General features: G+C 49.6%; 1 protein-coding gene across 1 annotated transcript; it reads left to right on the top strand.

The window, feature by feature from the left end:
* Positions 1-1,828: 1,828 nt before the first annotated feature.
* Positions 1,829-22,048, top strand: Slc6a19 (solute carrier family 6 member 19). Its single transcript, XM_041632170.1, has 12 exons — positions 1,829-2,066; positions 8,762-8,902; positions 9,987-10,124; positions 11,960-12,141; positions 12,493-12,603; positions 12,978-13,090; positions 15,650-15,778; positions 15,888-16,044; positions 17,474-17,678; positions 17,781-17,940; positions 19,650-19,812; positions 19,976-22,048. The coding sequence occupies exons 1-12, from the start codon at positions 1,865-1,867 to the stop codon at positions 20,177-20,179; spliced, it is 1,905 nt and encodes a 634-aa protein (XP_041488104.1). The 5' UTR covers positions 1,829-1,864; the 3' UTR covers positions 20,180-22,048.
* The last annotated feature ends 1,678 nt before the right edge of the window (positions 22,049-23,726 follow it).

Genomic DNA, 23,726 nt, shown 5'->3' with positions numbered 1-23,726 from the left:
GGGAATTTAAAAGTTCTATCATCAAATGTCCGCCGCGTGCGTCTGCGCGCCGGTGAGCCTATAATTCGTGATCCTAGAGAAGCTAAATAAGAAGGTGAACCCAAAGAAAAACATATAGGCATCCTCCTGAATATTAACCTTCATCAGGCGATGAAAGGAGACAGAGACAGAGACCCACATTGGAGCACCGGACAGAAATCTCAAGGTCCAAATCAGGAGCAGAAGGAGAGAGAGCACGAGCAAGAAACTCAGGACCGCGAGGGGTGCACCCACACACGGAGAGAATGGGGATGTTCTATCGGGAACTCACCAAGGCCAGCTGGCCTGGGTTTGAAAAAGCATGGGATAAAACCAGACTTGCTGAACATAGTGGACAATGAGGACTACTGAGAACTCAAGAACAATGGCAATGGGTTTTTGATCCTACTGCACATACTGGCTTTATGGGAGCCTAGGCAGTTTGGATGCTCACCTTACTAGACCTGGATGGAGGTGGGTGGTCCTTGGACTTCCCACAGGTCAGGGAACCCTGGTTGCTCTTCGGGCTGATGAGGGAGGAGGACTTGATCGGGGGAGGGGGAGGGAAATGGGAGGCGGTGGCGGGGAGGAGGCAGAAATCTTTAATAAATAAATAAATTAAAAAATAAAAAAAGTTCTATCATCCTTTTCTTAAAAGAGAGCCATGAAAAGGAAGAAAGAAAACAAAATAAAAAGCCCTGTGAATTCTAGGAAGGTCATGGGTGGCAAGGACACGATGTGGGGGAGGGTGGATCAGTAGAGTCCGGAAGGGCTACCCTGGAGAGCTGACCCTTGAGTCTGGACCGAAGAAGGTGGGAGGGGCATTTGAGAAGGGAGGCCTGCAGGGGGCATAGGGTGGCTTTATACTTTGCCCTCGGGAAGCTCAGGATAGTTCCCAGGGGTGAGGGAGACATGGGATTGGCAGAAGAGATAGAGGGGAGGTATTCAAAACAGAGGGTGTGCCCCATCCAAATCCTACCCTCAAAGCTTGCATAATGACATGGGCCCTATCTCTGTTTCTGGCCTTAGTTTAGACATAACCCCTAGGAACTTTTCTTTGGCTTTCCAGCCTCAAAGGCAAGTAAGGCTCGTTACTCTCAACCTTTCCTGGCACCCGGTGGTCATTCCTGATGCAATATTGGCTTCTCTGTATCTCCTCAGCTGGTCACGCTGCTGGGAGCAAGGCCTATTGCCACGGTTGCCTGGCATCGGCACAAGCAATCTCCTCATCCTCTAAGCGCTCCCTGGAAGAACAGAAATCCTGCAGGGCTCCAGGTGCTGGGGATAGCTAATCAGTCTTCTGAGGAGCATTTACAGCTCAGAACTGTGTGGCAGGTCGTGTGAGCAGCAACTAGGGAACAGGCCTTCAACCACCTTCAGAAAAAAAGATGGGATTGGCAAGTCCCTGCTCAGCTTCCTATAGGTGAAACTGATTTCTGGGAGCTCCAATGGTCTGGGGAGAACCAGCATCCTGCTGGCTGTCCCAGGACATCTTGTGGAGGTTCCTCCTCTTTCCTGGGGAGTGGGCTTGTCACTGTCCCCATCCACACTCAACCTTGGCCGATGCCTGGGTTTGTACAGGGGGAGGGGTGGCCAGGCCTGCAGCAGGACCTCCTGTCAGTATATGGAGGGGGCGGCTTAGCTGGTTGGGCTGGGTGCCTCTGCAGATAAGGCATTAACAGCGCTGTGGACGCGCCCTGTGGATCTGCTGACGCCTCCTTTCGGCCCAGGTGCTTGGGGTGAGGTGCCAAAGGTTCTCTATAAAGAGCCAGGACTCCTGGCTGCCACCACTTGCCCTCTGGCTGCTGAACCGTCTGTGTGTGCCAGGCCCAACCCAGCGACCCCCATGGTGAGGCTTGTGCTGCCCAACCCTGGCCTAGAGGACCGAATTCCATCTCTGGATGAATTAGAGGTCATTGAAAAGGAAGAAGCCAGCTCCAGGCCCAAATGGGACAACAAGGCCCAGTACATGCTCACTTGTGTGGGCTTCTGTGTGGGGCTGGGCAACGTGTGGCGTTTTCCCTACCTATGCCAGAGCCATGGAGGAGGTAGGAATCGGGACCCAGGATGGGGCTTGGGTATGGTAAACTAGGAGCCCAGGAGAAACATGGACCAAGGACACAGGATGAGTATTTCCCAAAATTCAGCACCCAAGAGGGTCACAGACAGGGAAGGAAGAGGTAGGGCAATGATCTCAAGTTGTTAGTGAGAGAGATATGCTCCTCCTTCACCCTGTGAATTGGGTGGTTTATGTGGGGCTGAAGAACAATCTCCCCCTGGAGATGAGGATGATACAGCTAATTCCCTGAGTTGACACCCCTCCAAGAGGGTAGAACACTCACCCACTTTCCAGGAGGTTACTGGACGATCCAGCTGGAAGAGGGAGAGTTGGGAGGCAAAGGGTGACCCTCAGAGGACAGCCAGTATGAATGGAGCCTGTCTTTTGGACCCCTGGCTGGTCCTGGACTAGCATGCACTGGGCAGAGCTGCCACACTCGGTGACTCACATGCCTCACCTTGTGTGACAGACTTTAGGAGAACCCTGTCGTCCCCAGTAAGGCCCTACGATTCTCCAGTTGCACCTCCCTCTCAGAGAGACCTAGACTCTGACTTTTGTTCTACTGAAGGTGTCCATAGCACACGTCCAGTGGCTCAGAAGGGCACAACTGGGCACAGATCACAGGCATAGCTGCTCCACAGTCACAGAAACTTCTGCCAATTGGTATGCCAGCTTTTCTTATCCCCAGCCCCACAAGGGTTGTGCACCCAGGAAGCACACAGACAGACAGACAGACACACACACACACACCAACCAGCCTTGGGCTGGAGAGAGCTTCTGCTTCTGCTTCTCACCTGGAGCCCACGCTCTGCCTTCCTAATGTGGTGCTGTCAGTGGAGGTCTGGGCAGGCTTGGCTGCTGTAGAAACCGGCTCTGCTGAGCCTGGGGTGTGCCGCAGGTGGGGTTCCAGACATCCTCCTCTTCGATGGGATTCTCTGACTCAGGAGTTTTCTTTACTTCCAGTTTGTGCAGACACAGGCTGGCATTGGGATGGGATATTATCTCAGCAGCACTGAAATGCCTACTGTGCTGCTGTGTAGATGTGTAGGTTGGCTGTTTATGACTCTGCCAGTACCGTGCTCTCGGGCAGGCATTATAGCAAATCAGAGAGCTGACAGTCTAAGGTTTTGCTGTCCAGCTGACCTAAACAGAACTGGTCCAAGGCATTCCAACCGCCTGTCCTTGGATCCCTCTACTTTTCCAGCATTTAGATGTAAAGACCCCCAGCCACAACAAGCAATTTCACTTCAGAAAAACAGACTCAGTCCTTTCTCCAACTTCCACCCAGGCAGGGCACCGTCAGACTCCCCTGAATTTCCCTGCCATGAAAGGACTCTGAAGGGATGTGGAGGTGCCACATGAACGGAGGGTATGAGACAAGATACAGATTTGTCAGTTTTGTGCCTAGGAGAGAAGGGCCGAGACAAGCCTGCCCCACAAGGAATCGTTCAAGATTTCCACAAAAGAGCTGTGTCTAAGGTCCAGGTTTCAGTGGGAATTTAATGGGGGATTCCCAACACCTGAGATCATCTCTTCTCTGAGTTCGCAATGCCCTGGGGACCTTGGGGCTGCGGTGCTGCCCGGTGTGGTGCATTGCTCTGGATCAAAGCGGTACTGTAGACTTCTGTGCCAACCCTGGGAAGACAGAAGGGGACGAGTTGTGAAGGCTCTGGCCGCAGCCTCGGTCCCTTGATCACACTGTTCTGAACTTTGACTTCCCGAGAGGGTCTGGGCTTAGGTCCCAGAGAGACAACCCAGGTAAAATGGGAAGAATACCTCCTTGAGGAGCCATACGTCTTTGGGTCACTCTGGCCTATGTTGCCCACATTCCCCATCAGCCAGACAATCCCCCAAAAGGGAGGGAAGTCTGTATTTGGGCCAGGTGTACTCAGAAGAGCAGGACCCAGAGATGGTCCTCCTGACCTGAGGGTTGGCTTCCTGTTCTTATGACTTCTCTCACACAGTACTATTACATGGTGGATTTTTCTTCTGACCTGAAACTCTGGACCCTGGCAGAGAAAGTCTGCAGGTGAGGCTAGCCTAATCTAGCCTCCAGAGAAAATTTCAATAGACTGAGAAGACTGAGGGTCCCCTACAGGCCTTTGGGGGACAAGAGACCATGGCAGGTATTAGTAGACAAGGGGATAATGGAGCTGGGTAGTGTCCAATACTGGGGGGATCCAATACTCTTAGACTGCATACCCTGATATCCGGTCTCTTGAGAGTTCTCAGGTTTGTCAGCTACACAAACTCCCAGTGCAGCATGGGCCACTGAAACTGGGCAGACAAGAGAAGCAGGTAGCCTTGGCTTCTCTGCAGCTCAGACTGTCCACCAAAAATCACACAGGCCAGTCACCAACTTCCTTAGTGAACCTGAGTGAGCTGGGCTTGCTCTGGGACCTTTTCCTGAGGACTGTGTACTCAAAGGTTAGTATAAACACACAGCAAGTCCATGATCAGGCTCCTAGGTCATTGTCACTGCATCCTGGTCCTGGTGTTCTCATCTGTGAAATGGGGATACTAAGGCTGTCTTCAACACTGAGCCTACATGGGGGCTGTACTTGGCAAACACAAGGAGCTTATTGGGCCAGTCACATGCAGAAGAATGGGCTAGCCTTTGTGAACTGGGCCTTAACACTACTTGTTTTTGTACCTGGAAGTTATCATATCTACCCAGGGTACCCTGGACATGGTGGTCCATCCTTATCCTGGCCCTGGCTACAAGCCTTAGGTCACTCTTGCTCTGTGTCCACATTGGGTGCCGTGGGTGCTGGCGTGGTCCTGGTGCAGTTGCTGCCTTCCTTCCAAGGACCAGGTCGGCCCCCACAGGATGTTCCCAGACTTTTCTGTACATCCTCCTCCGGCAAGCCTACCACCACTTGGTCCAGTCCTGGTGACCTTGTGCACAACCACGTGCAATTGTGTGCAGCACACACCTGTGCTGGATAAAGAAAATAGTGTAGACGCCACCTGCAGCGCTCGCCTTCTTCCTCCGACCTCCTCCACTCCTTTCCTGTTTCCTCTTTCCCTACTCCTACTTTCCCACTCATGACTCAAAGACAGAACTGGGTCTTCTTCAAGCTGAACAATTTCATTTCCCTTCAGCCCCACTTTGCTATGATTTCTCTCTGTGTAAACAGCAAACGCCAAGGATCCCGGGCAGCACAAAAGGCTTTATCTCTGGAGACCTTTGGACATTAATCCTTGGTGCTCCAGCCTGGAGCCCCAGCTTCCCCAGGGCCAATACCTATACCCTCTTCCTCTGCCCTCATACTCATGGAGAGGTGGTACAGCAGCTCAGAGAGGAAGATCCCATTCAGGACTGGAATTCTATCACCTTCCACAGAAGCCCAGGTCTTGTAACAAGCTCCCTGCTCTGAGTTGGAAACAGCATCTGGGCTCCACCCAAGGAACCTCAAGACTGTTAGCATCTGACCCACTCCAACATGTCTGGCTCCCCTGTGTGGGGCACAGAGAAAACAAGCCCTGGCCTACCATCCTTGATTCACTTACTTGGCCAACCCCGGGACCCAAGGTCTGTAGAGAAAGGATAACATCTTTCTCTTTCTTCCTCCATCCCTATTTGTCTCTTCCTGTGTCTGCTTCTTCTGTCTCTGATTCCTAGTATCTCTCTGTCTCTCATATCTCTATCCCTCTTGTTTCTTTCAGACTTTCCTTGCCTTTCTGTTCTAGTCTCTTTGTTTCTGTCCCTTCTCATCTATCTTCTTCCCTCGTCTCTCTCTGCCCCTTTCTGTCTCTTTCCTTGACTTTCTATTTCTGTGTCTCTTACTGTCTCTGTAACGTAAGATGATGGAGCCCTGGCCTGGCAGAGATGAGGCTGTATCCTGAGTGGTGCTGAGAGCTGGGTTGTCTTTGTGTTCTTCTGTGACAGACCCAGGGGGCCTGTGCCAGAGACACCTGGGCATGAAGGGCTATGGCATGTATTGGACCATGGTAGGTTCACAGCTTTTTTTCTCTGGACCATTCCCGAGGAACTGTTATGAGTCCTAGGACAGAGTCTCAGGTCAGTAGCTAGAGGCTCTTAAGTGGTGAAGGGAGTCTATGTGGCTCTCAAATCTGGGTCCGTGGGTCATGGCTTCAGCTTGAGCTTTGTCCTCACAGAGGCTCACTGAGACCTCCAATAGAAGCAGGGGCAATTCTCAGCTTCAATTCTCTTCCTTAAGAAGACAGAATGTGATGATGTTGTGAGTAAATGCATATGAAAATTCTCCTGAGCATTGTGATTTCCCCAAAGCTCCTGTCACCTCTTCCCTGTCACCTGTAGTCTGTTGCTGGCTTTCCTACAAGATATGTGTAGAGATGAAACCTGGCCTTCATGGAAGCAGAACTTTCCATCGGGCAGCACTTGTCTGTCCTTGTTCTAATGGTCCCCAAGTACTTAACCTTTTAGTCTGTCCATTGTCATGAGGCATCTTCGGAGACCTTCTGTCTCGTTCTGCTCCAGCACTGGCCTACCACTGTTTCCAAATGCCCACACAACAGCATATTTCAATGGTTCATTCCTAACAGCTCAAAATCTGAGGTCAAATGTGATAGCTAAAGTGTCCCCTCAGGTGAGAGGGAATTTTGATGGGAAGATTGCCACTGTAGGTTTAGAGAGGACTTTATGTATTTTCTGTTTTCCCTGTGTGAGAAAAACATGATTATTAAAATGCACCACTTGGCCATTTTTAAAGGTCCTGTTTAATGGATTTAAGTGTTTCTGTCTAAGTGTACAGCATCACCACCATCTATCTCTGGAACTCTCATCCTTTCCAATCGAAACTGTCACTGTTATCACCACCCCACATTGCTTCCCACCCCTGCAACCTCTGTTCTATGGTTTCTGTGTGCATGTTGTCTCCAGGGTCCTGCGTGGCATTCCATTTGGGTTTACGGTGACTGGCTTTTGCATAATTCAACAAAATTCTCCTCCTTCCTCCCCGTGTATGAATTCCCACAGTGTGGATAAGTCATGGTGTGTTTACCCACTCAGCCACGGAATGATGCTGCTGTGAACATAGGTGTCAAGTGTCTCTCTGAGGCTCTGCTTTCAGTTCTCTTGGGTACCTAGAAATGGAATTGCTGGATCCCATGGTGGTTCGATGTCTAATTTTTCCCCTCTGCATAAACTTACAATTTTATTTTCTGCTTTTGCTGCTATCTTTATGGTATAAGGTGATACCTCATAATTCGGACTTACATTTTCTGCTCAGTGATGTGAGCGTCTTCTCAAGTGTTACTAGAATCTGTGTTTCTTTTCTGGGTCAACATCTCTTGGGGGTCTGTGATCATCTTTAAGCTGGATTTTGTTTGAGTTTTGCCTCTAAACATCCTGAGAAATTTAATATCTCATCAGGCTTGTAGTTTGCAAACATTTTTCTTTTCCACAGGTTGACTTCTCAACTATGTTGATAATGGTAGTTCTTTCTTTCTTTCTTTCTTTCTTTCTTTCTTTCTTTCTTCTTCCTTTTCTCTTCCTTCCTTCCTTTCTTCCTTCCTTTCTTCCTCCGTCCCTCCTTCCTTCTCCCCTCTCTCCCTCTCTCCCTCTCTCCCTCCCTCCTCCTTCCCTCCCCCCTTTCTTACCTTCTTTCTTTCTTTTTTGAGGCAGGATCTCTCTACACAGCTCTGACTGTTCTGAAACTCACTAGGCAGACCAAGATAGCCTAGAACTCACAGAGATCCTCCGGTTATGATTAAAGGCATGTGCCACCATGCTCAGTTTTTTTAGTTGTTTGTTTGTGTGTGTGTGTGTGTGTGTGTGTGTGTGAGCATTCTGCCTGCATGTATGTGTGTGTATCATGTGCACACCTGGGATCAGATTCCCTGTAACTGGAGTTATAGATGGTTGTGAGCCCTGTGTGGATACTAGAACCTGAAGAACCCTATTGTAAGAGCAGGTATTCAGCCCCCTTTGAGCCATCTCTCTAGTTTCAATGTTATTTGGTATACATCATTTAAACTTTTTTCATTAATGTGTTTTTTTAGAAACATAATTAATACACAGGACACCACTGAAGATTCTTAAAACACAGGAGAGACACACTTCCTAATATTAGGGTTAATAGGTCTATAGTGCAAAGGGTTTGCACAGATGAGGGCAACGTGGCCAGTTATCTGAGACCATTATTGTACTGATTACACTTTGAAGAATACATACCAGTGATCAAAGCTGCTCCAGCCCGAGGGGTGCTCGCTTCCTCCCCCAGCTGCCACCATCATCAGTAAAGATCCCTTCTCAGGCTGCTGCCTGACAGCAGATTTAGCATTAGTTGACTGTGCAGTGACACGCTGTCCACAGAGCAGCTAATCTCAGAAGCTGTGACTCTGCCCCTCTGTTCCCAAGGCTCTGGCCAGTGAGGGGCCTGGGGCCAACTCATCCTTGGTCAGTAGGTGCCTATGTGTTTTTGTGTTATTGTCAGTGAGCATGGAGGCAAGGTTAAGGGCTCTGTTAAATGACAGCATTCTTCAAACCAGCAGGGGGTGCTACCACAGGTGGCAAGGCTGTCCACCTAAGACACCTTCTAAGCTGTAAAATTTGCTGCGGCTTACTACTGCATATCAGCTCTCTTCAAGTGCCATCAGGGTGTTTGTGGTATCTAGTCAGTAGAACAAAGCTTTTAAGTGCCTGTCCCCAGGTGGTGTTCTCACCTGTAATGACATATTCTGCTTCTTCCCACCCAGGAGCCTTCATGATCCCATTTCTCATCCTTCTGGTACTGGAGGGCATTCCCTTGCTGCACCTGGAATTTGCCATCGGCCAGCGGCTACGCAAGGGCAGTGTGGGTGTGTGGAGCTCCATCCACCCAGCTCTGAAGGGTGTAGGTATGTGTCAGTGCTACCAGCTGGCCTGAGGGTTACAGGGCCTTAGCTTTCACAATCGGTTCCAGGCTCACGTTCTACCAGAGACCCTCAGGAATCCTTCACCAGAATCCATGAGAACGTGGGGTGCAGCATCTAGGCCGAGTTACTCATGGTCGGCCAGCAGAGGTCTCCCTCGTCTCTGCTGGGTGAGAACAGTTAACTCCTTCCAAGAGCAAGAGCCTCCACGGCCAGAAGGGGGAGCTGCTCTGTCCACTCCCACACTCTCGGCAAAGACACCCAGTACTGCCCCCCATCCAGACGTGGTCACTCATTTACAAACTCTGGCCTAGAGACAGCCTCACTAAAAGGACATGGCTCACTGAGAGGTCAGAATGCAGCTAAGTGGTGTGGCTCTCCAGCCAGGCAAGAGAAGGGCAGGGTCCACGGACAGAGAGTTCAGATGTGTTTATCCCAGAAATCCAATTCTGGACAACCCAGCGCACACACAATAGCCACTCCCTGATATCAAGCCCCTTCCTGCCCTTGTCACCCCACCCCTGAGTCTCTGGCTCTTACACGTTTGCTCTTCCTTCTCCTTCTTTTCATGCATATTTGAATTTTAGTTTCACAGTCAAAAAAGCATGTTCACGAACCACTAACTGGTCAGTCTGTTATCCCAGATACGGAGCCAGTGCCCACCACAATCTCTGCTTGACTTTCTCACTAGTTCCTGGCAGAGATTTTCCTGAGTCTATCCACTCTGTCTTGGGACTTGTCAAGTGGGCCTCGCTGAGGCGGATCCGCCTCCCCCAAAACTGTCAAAAGGCTCTTTGCAAGGGCTCTGTGACCACTGGCCGGGATACATCTTTTGGGGCCATGGGTGGAGCAGGTGGGGGTGCAGAGTGCTGGGACCTTGAACTCACTCAGGTGATCATACAGGTGGTACCACACTTCTAGGTCTGGCTGTATCTGCTCTGCAGGCTGCGGAGCAGGCCCCTCCCAGGGTCCTACTGTCCTTCTGGGATGGGACAGTAGAGATCGGCATCAACACACTCACCTGCTAGAGATACTCGTGCACCCTCCAGAGTGACATCTCTCCCCACAGGCATTGCCTCCCTGTTTGTCTCCTTTATGGTGGGCCTGTACTATAACACGATCATCACCTGGATCATGTGGTATTTCTTCAACTCCTTTCAAGATCCTCTGCCATGGAGTGAGTGTCCACTCAACGGAAACCAGACAGGTAAGCCCTTGGCCCTAGGCAGTGGAGTGGAGTTGCCATCCCCCAGCCTCAGTTCCATCTGACAAACTGTAGCTTTCAGGAGAGAGGAAGAAATGGTTGTTGGCACCCTTCTTAGACAGTCCTACCTCGTGATCAGATGTCCTCTCATTTTGCAGGGACTGGACACTTAGAGACCAGGGTTAGCAAATTCCAGAGCATCTTTAAGGAAACAGAACATTTAAAAATTCATGTTGTAGGAACCAGGGAGATAGTGCAGTCAGTTTAAAGTGTTTACCACAAAAGCATGAGGACCTGAGTTCAACCCCAAGCATTGACATAAAGAGTCAGGCATGTGTCATCTGTGATACCTGTAAGCTAGGAAGCAAAGGCAGGAGGATCCTAAGGCCTTGCTGGTCATCCAGCCTAGTCTAATTAGTGAGCCCAGGTCCTGGTGGGAAACCCTGTTTCAAAAAATAAGATGGATAAGGGGCTCAACAGTTAAGAGCAGTGGCTGCTCTTCCAGAGGTCCTGAGTTCAATTCCCAGCAACCACATGGAGGTTCACAACCATCTACAATGAAATCTGATGCCCTCTTCTGGTGTTCAGGCATACATGCAGATAGAACACTGCATACACAATAAATAAATAAATAAATAAATAAATAAATAAATAAATAAAAAGATAGATAAGTCTTGAGGAATGATACTCAAAAAATGATATCTGGTCTCCTCTCATGAACCTACACACACAAGAACACACACACACAGATCCACAGGCATACCTATTACCTCAACATTTGAGAAGCTGAGGTGAAAGAATTAGGGCAGTGTGAGGCCAGCATGGCCCACACTGTGAGCTCCAGGTTAGTACGGGCTTCAGTATGAGACCCCCTCACAACAAAACAAAACTGAAATTCACAGTCCAAGAAGGAAACCTTAAACATGATGACTTCCTATGTCACACTGGTCACATGACTGAGACCATCAGGAGGGGAGTCATGGGAAGTGTGCTGATGGCTCCAAGTCACTAATCAGGCATTGTGAGACTAGAGGTACAGGTCCTTGGTAGGATGTTTCCTGTTTCCCTTCTCCATGCTCCCTGGGTCTCTTCTGCCTCAAGTGTCCTTTGCCAGTCTTATCTTCTCAGGCCCCTCTCCTGTGGACAGAGAGAGGCACAGGTCTTTGCCCATGACCTATGGGGCACATTGGCTCACAGAGATCATATAGCTGTAGAGGGACATGAGCAGCCTGATTCATAACTACTGTCCTGACTACCATAGAGTAGCTCTGAGGATTTCACATGAACCCTCAGGATGGGTTCCTGTTTGTCAAAGGATAAGTCCTCCCCAGGATCTTGATTGGTCTCTTCTCGTAGGAGAACCCCAATTGGTTTTTTAAGGACAAGATGCTTATGGTAACATGAGATAACATGGAGTTAAATTGTAGTGATCACGAATGGCCACAGAGTCCCAAAGACCATCTGCTGTTTTAGTTATGGTAGGGGCCTTCTTCCAGGATTCAGGAAGGAGCTGGGGCTCAGAGAGGCCTGGGCTCACACCAGAGCCCAACAGTGTACCTTAGCAGACTTCACTTAGACCTGAACCTATGTACAAAGAGGTGTGTACAAGCACACACATGGGAGTGTGTGGTGTGTGGATACAGATGCGTGGGCGTGAGTGTGTTTATGAGTGCCCATGTGTATATGCGCGGCTATATGCACGTGCACAAGTGTGTTCCTCTCGTGAATGCCTCAGACCCTGGCTATAAGGTTTCATGTTGCTGTTTTCCCTGGCCTATTCCTGGCTTGTCCCTACTCTTGACCCACAGCTTGATGTGTGTGCTCCTCTGCTTCTGCAGGCTACGTGGAAGAGTGTGCCAAGAGCTCTTCTGTGGACTACTTCTGGTACCGGGAGACTCTCAACATCTCCACGTCCATAGATGATTCAGGCTCCATTCAGTGGTGGATCCTGCTCTGCCTGACGTGTGCCTGGAGTGTGCTGTATGTGTGTGTTATCCGCGGCATTGAGACCACTGGGAAGGTACGGTGTGCTGCTGACCATGCAGCCTCTTGTCACCAATCTTGAGGGTCCTCTGTCCCTGGGCTTACACATGTGAGGCCTTAGCTGGATTTGGTGGTGTCTAAGATGCCTTTTGAGCACACACTATAAAGCTTAATAAAAGCTTATAAGATTAATCCAAGATCTTTCTCCAAATGAATCAGAGAAATTTCTCAGTAAGAGAAATTGGAAAAGGGAAGAGTTAGGTCCAATCTCCTCTGCACTGAGTTGGGGTGACCTTGGCAGAGGGAAGAACGTGGCCTCCTGAACCAGTCCCTTTTCCTTGCCTGACCAATGGTCTACTCCCCATGACCCCACTACCATCTCTCGTAGGCTGTGTACATCACCTCCACTTTGCCCTATGTGGTGCTAACCATCTTTCTCATTCGTGGCTTGACTCTGAAGGGTGCCACCAACGGTATCGTCTTCCTCTTCACACCAAATGTGAGTCTCTATCATCTACCTCTTCCTTTTCACATCCAAAATAAGTCTCTGCCATCTGCCAGCTGACTAACCCCAGACTTCAAATCCCATGGAAGAAGTCCGTGCTGGGTTCTCTTGGCTTCAAGATCAGCTTTTTTCTATATGGTGGCAGCTAACTGTCTGATGACCAGGCCAGGCCCTAGTTAAGAAGGGTCTGGAAAATGTTCAACCTATTCATGGGCCTTTAACATACATGTCCCAGATAGAGACTGTTGGGTGGCTTGACTTCTTTCCTCTGTGTAAATGGTATCCATTGCTGTGGAAGGAGCTAACTTCTTCCTCAGTGGAGGGGGAGTCCTGGTCCCTGCACTCACAGCTGAGTCCCTGTATGACAGATTACGAAACTGACCAACCCCAACACGTGGCTGGATGCTGGTTCTCAGGTCTTCTACTCCTTCTCACTGGCCTTCGGCAGCCTCATCTCCTTCTCCAGCTACAACTCTGTGCAGTGAGTATGGAGTTAGAGGGAGGGCCCTCGGGGATAGGGGCTGGGGGGGCCCCAGGAGCACCTTGGTTCTGGAGTCTCAGCTTCCCTGTCAGACCATGAGGAAGGAGAAGGAAGGTGCTTTCTAAAGCACAGCACCAGCCCCAGTGCTGGCCAGTGTGACTCAGTAGCTGCCCTCTGACCAGTCCTGTCCAAACACAGAACAGGGCTGACGGGAAAAGCAGGTACAGGCTTTGAGAGGATCTCCCTTTGCTGGGTCCTTGGATGATCTTTGCTGCTGGGTCTAGTATGCTCCCTTCTCCACTCCAAACTTGATGCCCACATCATTCCCAGCCTGCCTCAGAACTCACTCCAGGCCCCAGGTATGTTGGTACCCCCAAAGCCCACCCTGAACCCAGGTCAGATCCTGAAGATTGTGACCTAGCCAACTTCAGACATGCATCCCTTCCTGGCACCTTCTGGAACCCTAAGCTATGAAGAGCCCCCTCCTCAGGCCCCTTTAACATTCAGGGAGGATATAGGTGGCATTTATTGTCTTCCACAAAGGCTCAGGGAGCACCAGCCAGGCTTGACCAGTGATGGGTAAGGGATAGCAGTCGAATCAGATTGTTTGAGGTGATAAGCCCAAGAGAGAACTGCTAGGGCTGAACAGGAAGTGGGAGGAGGCTGCTGGTAGATCAAACAGAACTTCCTAGGCTCAGGGTAGGCAAGGCCGTGGAGAGACTCAGGTAGCAGACAGAGACAGAGGCAGGGTAGGTTCTGGGTGTGGTCTGCAATAGTTAAAACACTGTGGGTTGTCTGTTCTTGGAGGGCATGGTCCATGGTCTCTGTGATCTGGGAGGGCAGGCCTTTCAGAGAATGTGCTGGAGCTGGATAGATGGATAGGCGTTCTAGCTAGACCATGGCCTTTTAGTTACTGACTGATGGGTCCCAGACTTCAGAAGGCTTCCTCTTGGGCCATGTAGAATGTCCTCGAAGGCAACCCTGGAATTGTCACTTGCAGATGGAGCCCAAGTAGAGCTGTGGGTGAATTGCTTTGATAACATTTTTATTCAGCTTGTATTCTGTGCAGTTCACCCACATTAGGCTGCGTGAGTTGACCCACATGAGTCCAATGGCCTTACTGCAGTCCAGAGTCCATGAGCTCCCACTAGCTCGGGTCAGCAGTCTCTGTGGATTGGCTGCTTCCACTCTTGTAGTTGTGAAGAGTGCTTTGCTGGATGCACCGTTGCTGTGTTCTGGTGTATACCTGGGAGGAGACCTGCCTTTATACCACCCCGTGATGGGTCAGCTAAGGACTCACCAGGCTGCTCTCCGAAGCATGGCGCCACTACAAGTTTCCTTCAGCTGTGCAGGGTGGCCTCAGTTTCCCTTTCTTGTCAACTTTGTGGTCATCTGTGTTTGCGGGGGGTAGTCTTCCTTTCAGGTGGGAGGTGGTGCCATGTTGTAGTTTGACATGCACTTTTCTGATGGCTTGTGTACTCTGTTGTTGACATAGCATAGAACACCATAATGACAGTTGTATTGGGGGGTTGGGGTTGGAACATCAGGGTATGTTCAGGGTGTACTGAGTGTCTCCAGATGGTACTCTAGAGGACCCAATCAGGAAGTCAGTGGGAGGTCTAATAGGGCTGAGGATAAAGGCCAAAGCCTTGTGTCAGCCCCTGATCTGTGGCCACATCTTCCATGCCCCTGAAGTAAGGAATGCACAGCCCTGTGCTGCCTCAGGGCATAAACCCGGGACTCTCAGACGGTTAGAAATACATCTGGGACCTGACCCTAGAACATTCTACCCTGTTCTGGGGGTGAGCATCCACCCTGCTGTGATGCACAGATACTGCAAGGCCAGATGGCCAGGGTGGCTCTACCCTGCCCCAAATACCAGCCAGAATGGTCAAGTCCCATCTGGAAAATTCTGGGATCTCTTTCCATCCTTTTGACTCCAGGCAGGTAGCTCACCCAGCCCTGGGTTCTCTCAGCTATTGGGCTATAGACTGAATTGCTTTTATAAATACTAATACATAATTGCTCTAATAAACAAAACCAAATAGTTTAAATAAATAAAACCACATCTTTAGGGAGGCCTGGGTTGGGAGAGAGTTTCAAGCAGTAGAGAACCTGTCTTGGTCTCCTTCTTTAGCCCCTGTGGACCTCTGTACCTGGTAGTGAGAGGTCAGGGCCTGTCCCTTCTGTGAAGCTGACTGCTTACCTCAGGCCTAAGGTGGGATTTGATTCTAGGAATCTACAACTCTTGGTATCCTGGGCTTTCAGAGGGTCTGCATAACCATGGTCAGTGTGGGCGGGAAGATTGGATCACAGTAAAGAAGACAGCAGCCTGGTTCAGGGTCAGAATACAGCACAGCCCTCTGGTCACCTTGAGTCCTCAGCGCCCACATGGGCCCAGATGATAGAACCTGGGTTTCCCTATATCACATCAGCCTTCCGTTCGCTGGTGAGCGATCACACTTGCTCTGCTGTGCCGCATGCTGACACCCAGCCAGGGGATGTCCTCATCTGTGACTCAGCCATGTTGTCCTGTGATGACACCACTCTTGTCCTCAGCAATAATTGTGAGATGGACTCTGTGATCGTATCCGTCATCAACGGCTTCACATCTGTGTATGCAGCCACCGTGGTCTACTCCATCATCGGCTTCAGAGCCACTGAGCGCTTTGACAACTGTGTCAACACGTGAGTTGCCACCCTAGACCCCAGTCCTCTTTGCCCAACCCTTGCCGGTTCAGCTTTTGGGAAGCTCCCACCTAGAACACACACAAGCAGCCCTTTTCATCACTACCAGAAACATCCTGACTCTCATCAATGGGTTCGACCTGCCTGAGGGCAGTGTGACTGCAGAGAACTTTGAGGCCCTTCAGCAGTGGTACAATGCCACCAATCCTGAGGTCTATGCACAGCTGAAGTTCCAGACCTGTGACATGAACGCCTTGCTTTCTGAGGTAGGTGTGGTGATGTCCAGGCCGTTAAAGCCTCATGTGGGGGCAAGGGGAGGGATCCTCTTTTGGTCTTTGTGAGTCATACACAGGGCCTTTTCACAGTTAGCATCATACCCTTAGAAGTGGCGGAAGTTAAAAAGCAGGCAGGAGAAAGGAGCCACTGTTCAATAATCATGACCCTCCTGGCACTCCTGGGACTCGACTCCTCCAGCCTCTCAAAACAATTATATAAAACACCCCCTGCTTCTTCCTTCAAACCATCCCATGCTTCTCCTCACTCCTCAGATTCATGACTTCTTCTTCTTTGATTATTATATATAATATACATCTGTATTATGTGTGTACATAATCTATATACACATATAACATGTATATAACACACATACATGTATATATTAATGTATATAGATATTAATACAACCTGTTGAGTTCATTTACTGTTGCTTGTATGTATATTATTGCAGGGTTGATCACTTGGTATGGTATAACAAACTAGGAGGCTTATCTCTGGGGACTTCTAAGTCTCTTGCTCTCAGCATCCCTTAGTTGACTGTTATTTCTTGTTTAGGGGGTGCCTGCCTCCCTTCCCTCTCCTCTCAAGTGAGATTTAGATTTCTCCCTACCTCGTTAACATGTCTATTGGTGTCACTCTTGTTCAGGTCTTGTTTAAGCAGGTATTATGGGTGTTGCTCCCTTGTCATAAAAGGGAATACCACAGCTGTTTTCCTGGTCTTTGGGCTCTTACACCTTTCTGCCCCGTCTTTCATGATGTTCCCTGAACCTTGGGTACAGAGTTGTGTTGTAAACGCATCCACTGGGAATGGGCACACCAAGATCAGTTGTTTTCTGCATTTTGATCAATTGTTGTTTTTTGTAGTGGTCTCTGTCTGATGCAAAGAGAAGTTTCTTTGATGAAGGGTGAGGACCACACTCACCTGTGGATATAAGGATAGTTATTTAGCATGTACTTAGGAAGTTAGGGTTAGTGAAGTAGAAGAGGTTCTTCTTTTAGATTCACGCCTTCACTAGTCTGGGGGAGTTGGCTTGGTCCAATGCCAGCCATGATTTTCCTCCTCTTGAATGGGCCTTCAGTCCAGTGAAACAGTGGTTGATTAATGACAAGAGATGAATGCTACTGTTGAACCTTTCGGGATCATTGCTGTGGCTCACAAGCCGAGGAGGATGATTGTTTGCTTTCTTCCCTTGGCAGCTTGCTCAGTACCTTTAGGTGCTATGAAAGTTGGTCCTTGTGGAGGAGATTTTCAGGTCATATCCAGCTGGACTCCTCTGAGTCTGTGTCCAAAGTGCATGGTGTCTTCAACAATAGGGGCATACTTTCAATTTCTGGGAGGCAATCAAGGGAAGAAGCAGTAGCTGATACAAGAGGAGGGAGAGGGGCAGAGAGCTTAGGTGACCTTGTGGATTGTTGCAGGGTGTGGAGGGCACAGGCCTGGCCTTCATTGTCTTCACTGAAGCCATCACGAAGATGCCAGTGTCCCCGCTGTGGTCAGTGCTCTTCTTTATCATGCTCTTTTGCCTGGGCCTCTCCTCCATGTTTGGGAACATGGAGGGGGTGGTTGTGCCCCTTCAGGACCTCAATCTCATCCCTAAGAAGTGGCCCAAGGAACTGATGACAGGTATGTATGACACCTACTGTCTAAGGGAGACCCGCTTATGCCCCACATGGCAGTGGTGGGTGTAACCTTGTAGCCACAGCTCTGCTTCCTGTCTGGCCACAGGTCTCATCTGCTTGGGGACGTATCTCATTGCCTTCATTTTTACACTGAATTCGGGCCAGTACTGGCTCTCCCTTCTGGACAACTATGCTGGCTCCATCCCTCTGCTCATCATCGCCTTTTGTGAGATGTTTGCTGTCGTCTACGTGTATGGAGTGGACAGGTATGAGGGATGGCTTTGTGTCAACAAACCATCTTTAGCAGAAAAGCGGAGTCAGAGAATCCAGGCTAAGCTGGGCCAGACAGGTAGGGATCAGGGAGGTAGGTGTGCCGCGGCACAAAGCCTTCACTATTGTGCAAATGAGTGCAGAGTTCCTTCTTAGGAGTGGGCTAGCATTGGCTTAATCCTGGCACTTGGTCCAAGAGGTAGAGAGAGACCACAGGATGAATGGTTGGCTTTGCTGAAGTGGTACCTCCTTTCTTATTAGATGTGATCTACATAGTACCTCTAACTCCCAATAGCCCCTGCTACCTATCCAAAGTCAGGTGTACTAGAAACTGACATGTAGTAACTTTGGGTGCCAGAGAAAGAGAATGCAAAAGAAACACTCAGACACGTCTGACTACGCAACTTAAAAAAATCTATAATCTAACTCTAAATATGACTTCCAGTCTGGACCTCTAAAAGCAGCACTGGGGCCAGAATAAAGGTAGGGAGAAGGTGGGGAGTAAGGAAGGAGAGAAGGTGGGAAGTGAGGAAGGGGAGAAGGTGGGAAGTGAGGAAGGGGAGAAGGTGGGAACTAAGGAAAGGGAGGGGACTCAGGTTCTGTAGTACATGGACCTCACATGTCCTGAGGCAAGATGAAGCTCAATGCTTTTCATCTACTTGGAGTCTACATCAGGGGTACTTCTGGAATCGCACATAGACAATGGGGGACTCAGCAGCTATCTAAGACTTATGCACAAAAAGGCAGGGAAGACCACCATTAGGGCCACTTCCAACTGTCAGCTTGACCCAACATCTCGGAGCATCGTTATCATTGCTGGGTAGGGATCCAGGAAGCTACATCTTGAGGAGAAGCTGTATTGCAACCACTCTGGTTTAGTGTGAGTATCCATTACAATGACATTTGCTGGAGGTGCTGTTCTGGGAAACCTATCTGAAGTCACTATAAAGTGAAGTCCACTGGGGACATGGACAAGGTTAGATCAGCATGAGAGGAGACCAGACTCTAGCAGGCTGAGGAAGCAATGTGGAGGCTGAGGAGCACAGGGCCAGCCACGTGACTTTTGTGATGTTTGGAAGCATCAACAAGAAACATATGAACTGACATGCACAGTGGTCTGAATTCCACACAACTGTGAGTAGCATGGTGAAGGTGATGGCCCAAAAAGAAAGACCAGACTAGTGATGGGCTCAAATGGCCCTGTTTCTCAGAGGTCCTCACTGAGCCTATACCTAAGTCCTAGTGTCTACTGGGGCCCTGGATAACTCGTCAGTTTGTTCTGTATGTCTCATTCTGATCACAAATCCCTGCCTACTGAAGGGATGCTGCCACAGAGCAGGCTTCGAGCAGGTCAAGAAATTGTGGGTGTCACCGAGCTCAGGGTGCTGCTGCTCACACAAGAGCTGCCAAGTCTTGTGTGCATTAGGAGGGGAGTCTGAGGGTCCGCTGTCCTCATTGTCGTATAACAGGAAGTGGGTGAGAGTACGAGACCTCTGATGATAAACTCCTCTCCCAGTGCTGTGGGGACGCTAAGAAGCTTGGTGGCAGCTGCTGACAGTGACAGCCTAGGACCCCTCTGAGTGCAGGCACATCTTTGCCCAACTACAGTATCCCAAGATGACAACCATTGTCCACATATATAAAACTGATCAGTCATCTTCCTTCATGAGCTTCCAGTGATCCTGCCCTCTGGCCTCTACTGCAGGTTCAACAAGGACATCGAATTCATGATTGGCCACAAGCCCAACATCTTCTGGCAAATTACATGGAGAGTGGTCAGTCCACTGATCATGCTGGTCATCTTCCTCTTCTTTTTTGTTATTGAGGTTAACCAACAACTCACATATAGCATCTGGGACCCTGACTATGTAAGTACCCAGGCAGCGGCTGTGTGGAGAGGGAGGAAAGATGAGGGGGAGGAGGCAAGCAGTGGGGCACGAGGGTGGTAGAAGGGCTCCATTTCAGAAAACAGAAGGTGAGATCATAGGCTCTGTAGACTCTTTTCTCCATTATCTGTGAATCTCTCCCCAGGAGGAATTCCCCAAAATGCAGAAGATCGCATATCCCAACTGGGTGTATGCGGTGGTGGTCATTGTGGCCGGGACACCCTGCCTCGCCATCCCTGGCTTTGCCATCTACAAGCTCCTCAGAAACCGTTGCCAGAAGTCTGGGGACCACCTCGGGCTGGTCAATACAATGTCCACAGCCTCTGTGAATGGTGACCTAAAGAACTGAGTGGGTCTAGCCTATATAAGGCAGACGATGATACACGGAGGAGAACAAGAGACAGGACCCTTGGGGGAAGTGGGCAGTAATGTGTGTGAATGCATCCATACATCATACAGAAGTGTATACAAATGCTACACAAACATGTGGGGCACTTAATAATAGGCATATTTATGTGTATATAGCAGTTGCACACACTATATATGTATAGAGGTGTATGTACATATATGGTATACGTGCGCATAAATATGTATATATATATAAATGTGAGTTTGTGTGTGCATGTTGTGCATATATACTAGGAAGTCCCCATATATTTGTGTATACATGTGTATATCCACATGAGTGTTATCTGTATGTATATATGCCCATGTGTCAACATGTGTGCACACATGTGATACATATGTTCGCACATGCACATCTATAGATATGTATATACATCTGTATACGTGCATAAACCTATGGACATATATTTATGTGCATATCTTCATGTGTGAAATTTGCGTGCTCCATATGCACATGCATGTACATGTACACTTATGTTTGTGCATTGCAAACAGGCATATGCACACGCCTATGCTATCTTTGCACACATGGTACACATGTAAAAATGTTTTTACATGCTCATGATGGAAGTGCTCTGGCTTGGTTGTCCTCCTCTTGCCCTCAATGTAGGACTTGAACTCCAGCCTGGGAAACACATAGCCCAGGACCCACCTTACACTGCAGATTCCTGGCAGAGGATCAAAAGTGAAGATATGGAGGCCCTGGGCTGGTCTCCTTCCCTCTGTAGAGGGCAGGAGATGAGGCTATGAAGTTGGCTTGGCTCCTGGGCATGTGGTCCTTGTTGAATCCCAGCTGATCCCCTGCCCCTTGCTGTGAGTGCTGGACCAAGTTCATTGAATTAGAAGTCTTGGCCCTTCTGCTCCTTAAGGAGAAGCACAGGAACTGGTGGGCTGCAAGGTTCAGAAGCTTTGTCTTGGTCAGGCCTGGCACACCCTTGGTTGCTGAATGGGCTGCTGAGCAGCCATGCTGACTTTCCCTTCTCTGCTGAAGCGGGAGCCACACTGTGCACTTCTGAAGAGGGCACGAGCCCGTAAATCTTTAGCCAAATGTTGGAGGAGGAGGGTTACAGGGTAACTCAGCTGTGGCCACTGTGTTGAGGACTTCAAGAGTCCTGGGCACCCCAGTGACTGTGAAGCCCAGAAATTCCCAGTCTTGTGGCAGTCAGTGAAGTCACAGAGGGCTATGCCTGCCCCTTCCCCAACAGGTTGGTTGTTTCTGGGTTCACATCTACTCTGAGTCACTTGGGACTTGTAGTGTTTATTACAAAAAGCTACTGCCCTCCTCTTTCTACAGAAAAGTCCAAATTCACATAGAACTGGACTTTTTGAGAATTCTCACAAACAAAGGTGAGAAACTGTGGTGGGCCCTGATATCATGTTCGTCCTACTTGGTGACACCAGCCACATGTCACCCACATGAAACATGGAATCCTCTTCCAAGGCACCCTTATATACACACTGGTCACCTGGGTGCCATGACTTAAAGAACCATACAGAGGCAGAGGAAGGTGGTTGGCCCTGGGGAAGGGGGGGGGGGCGGAATATGAAGGATCCCAGGCTAGTCGTTTCAGTGGGTCCACCTCTGGACCTCTGAAGCCTCAGCTGGAAAAATACTGACTGGTGCTCATCAATACACGTCCTGTGGTATGCATGCTGGGGATTCCGATGTGGCCCCATGTGTCCCAGCTGGAGGCCAACCAAATTTTCTGCTATCTCTGGTCCATGCCTTGTGTTTGGGCCTCATGCCTTTGTAAGTGTGACAGAAATCCCGGTTGGTCAATGGGCCTACATTACATCTTTCTCAATAAAGCACTTCTACTTTATGTTCTTGGATTGAGAGTCATTATTCGGGCAAAGAAGTCACTCAGGCATAGAGGGATGAGCAGGGCCCATGGCAGGCACCAAGAACTTGCAGGGATGATGTGGTCAGTAAGCCCTACCTCTCGGGCAGCTCTGGATTGGGGGATTTCTCTGAAGATGTTCCTACAGCCCAGAGGGACAGACAAAGGCTACAGTGTAGCCTTACACACTCTATTGCTTACTGGAAGGTGACCGGAAGGTCTTTGGACTTGGGACATGGAACTGCATGGGAATGAGGTCAGCTGGAAACAGAAGATGCAAGATGGGGAAATCAGGGGGAGAGAGAACCACAGAAACAAGCACAGCATGGGGGTGACATCAAGAGGGTGCATCCCCTACTTGAGACCCTCCTCTGTACCCTCCACTTCCCTCTATTTCTTGTCTCTTCTCAAGCTTTTACTCCCTTTACCATCATGCTCAAAATAGGATCTCTTAGGAATGCAGCTCCTAGAGCCTGAGCTTCTGCAGCCTACATATTTGGAATTGTGGATGCATAGAGGTCAAAATCGTGTCCAGGAGGATGAAGATTGCAGGTCCCAAGAGTCGACGATGCCTTTAGCCCATCCTCAGGGGAAAGCGTCATGAGGGGGAGTCTCGGAGAATCTGGGGAGCGTCACAAACATGTATGGTAGCATCACTCTGTTCTGCCAAGACAACATTGGGGCCACTGTTGCAGAGGATGGAGGTGGACGGAGGTGGGAAGAAGTCCTTCAAGCCCCAGCACATGAAGAAGAAGTGTCCTGTGTTCACCCCTCAAAACTCTTGTTCATAGAGAGCTGTGGACTATGCTCAGCCAGGGCCTTCTGGGCTGTGTCACGGGCCTGCAGCAGGTGCAGCCTGGGGGTCCAGGCGGGGTTTTCTCGACAAACTCAAAACATGGCGGTTTAGAACTAGCCACAAATCCACTGACACCAGAAATAAGGCTCAACACTTGGTAGGACTCTTCTGATTTCATATCCCAGGGAAATAAAGACCATGCCCAATGCCCACTCAAGGCCAAGGTCAGCTCCTCGTAGCAGCTGCCCCAGGAAGGCCCAATAGGGCTGGAGCAGTGGATGTGTAGTTTGGACAGGGGTGGGCATTGTGATCAGTATGTACTGCTCAGGAAGAGAATCCAAAGAACTCAGGCCTGTACTTGGGAAAGGCAGCAGGTGTAGGCTGTGAGCTCCAAGTCCACTCACAGAACCTTCATAATAAAAGACTATAGGCAGTTTGGGCTGCTGGGAGCCTCTGAGCATCATAGAAAGAGCAGCAGGTGGTCTCCTGGAACATTGTTTTTGACCAAAACACTGTGACGCACCACGCCGTCTGCACTCTATGCACCACCATACGGTTCATGAACCAGGCAAGGGGCTGGAGATTGAAATACACAAAGACTCACAGACAGAGGCACAGGTCATCCTTGATGCTAGAATGCCACAAGAATGCTCCCTTTATTGGGTCCAGGGGCAGCTTATGTAGGGATAGCTATGCCCCAGCCAAACGCACCAGAAACCATTCCCCTGCCATCAAGAACTCCTGAGGGTCTCATGCTCAGAGCAGCTGTAGGCACTCAGATCAGGAGAAAACAAGTTGTTTACAAGAAATTCGGGGTCTGGGGGTTCATAGCTCCCAACACAACACTTCTGTTC

Source organism: Microtus oregoni, unplaced genomic scaffold, assembly GCF_018167655.1.
Source record: "Microtus oregoni isolate MIOR12 unplaced genomic scaffold, Mior012 000040F_ref0000088, whole genome shotgun sequence".
NCBI lineage: Eukaryota > Metazoa > Chordata > Mammalia > Rodentia > Cricetidae > Microtus > Microtus oregoni.
The sequence above is the reverse complement of the archived record's forward strand: the minus strand, read 5'-3'. Positions and strand labels throughout refer to the sequence as shown.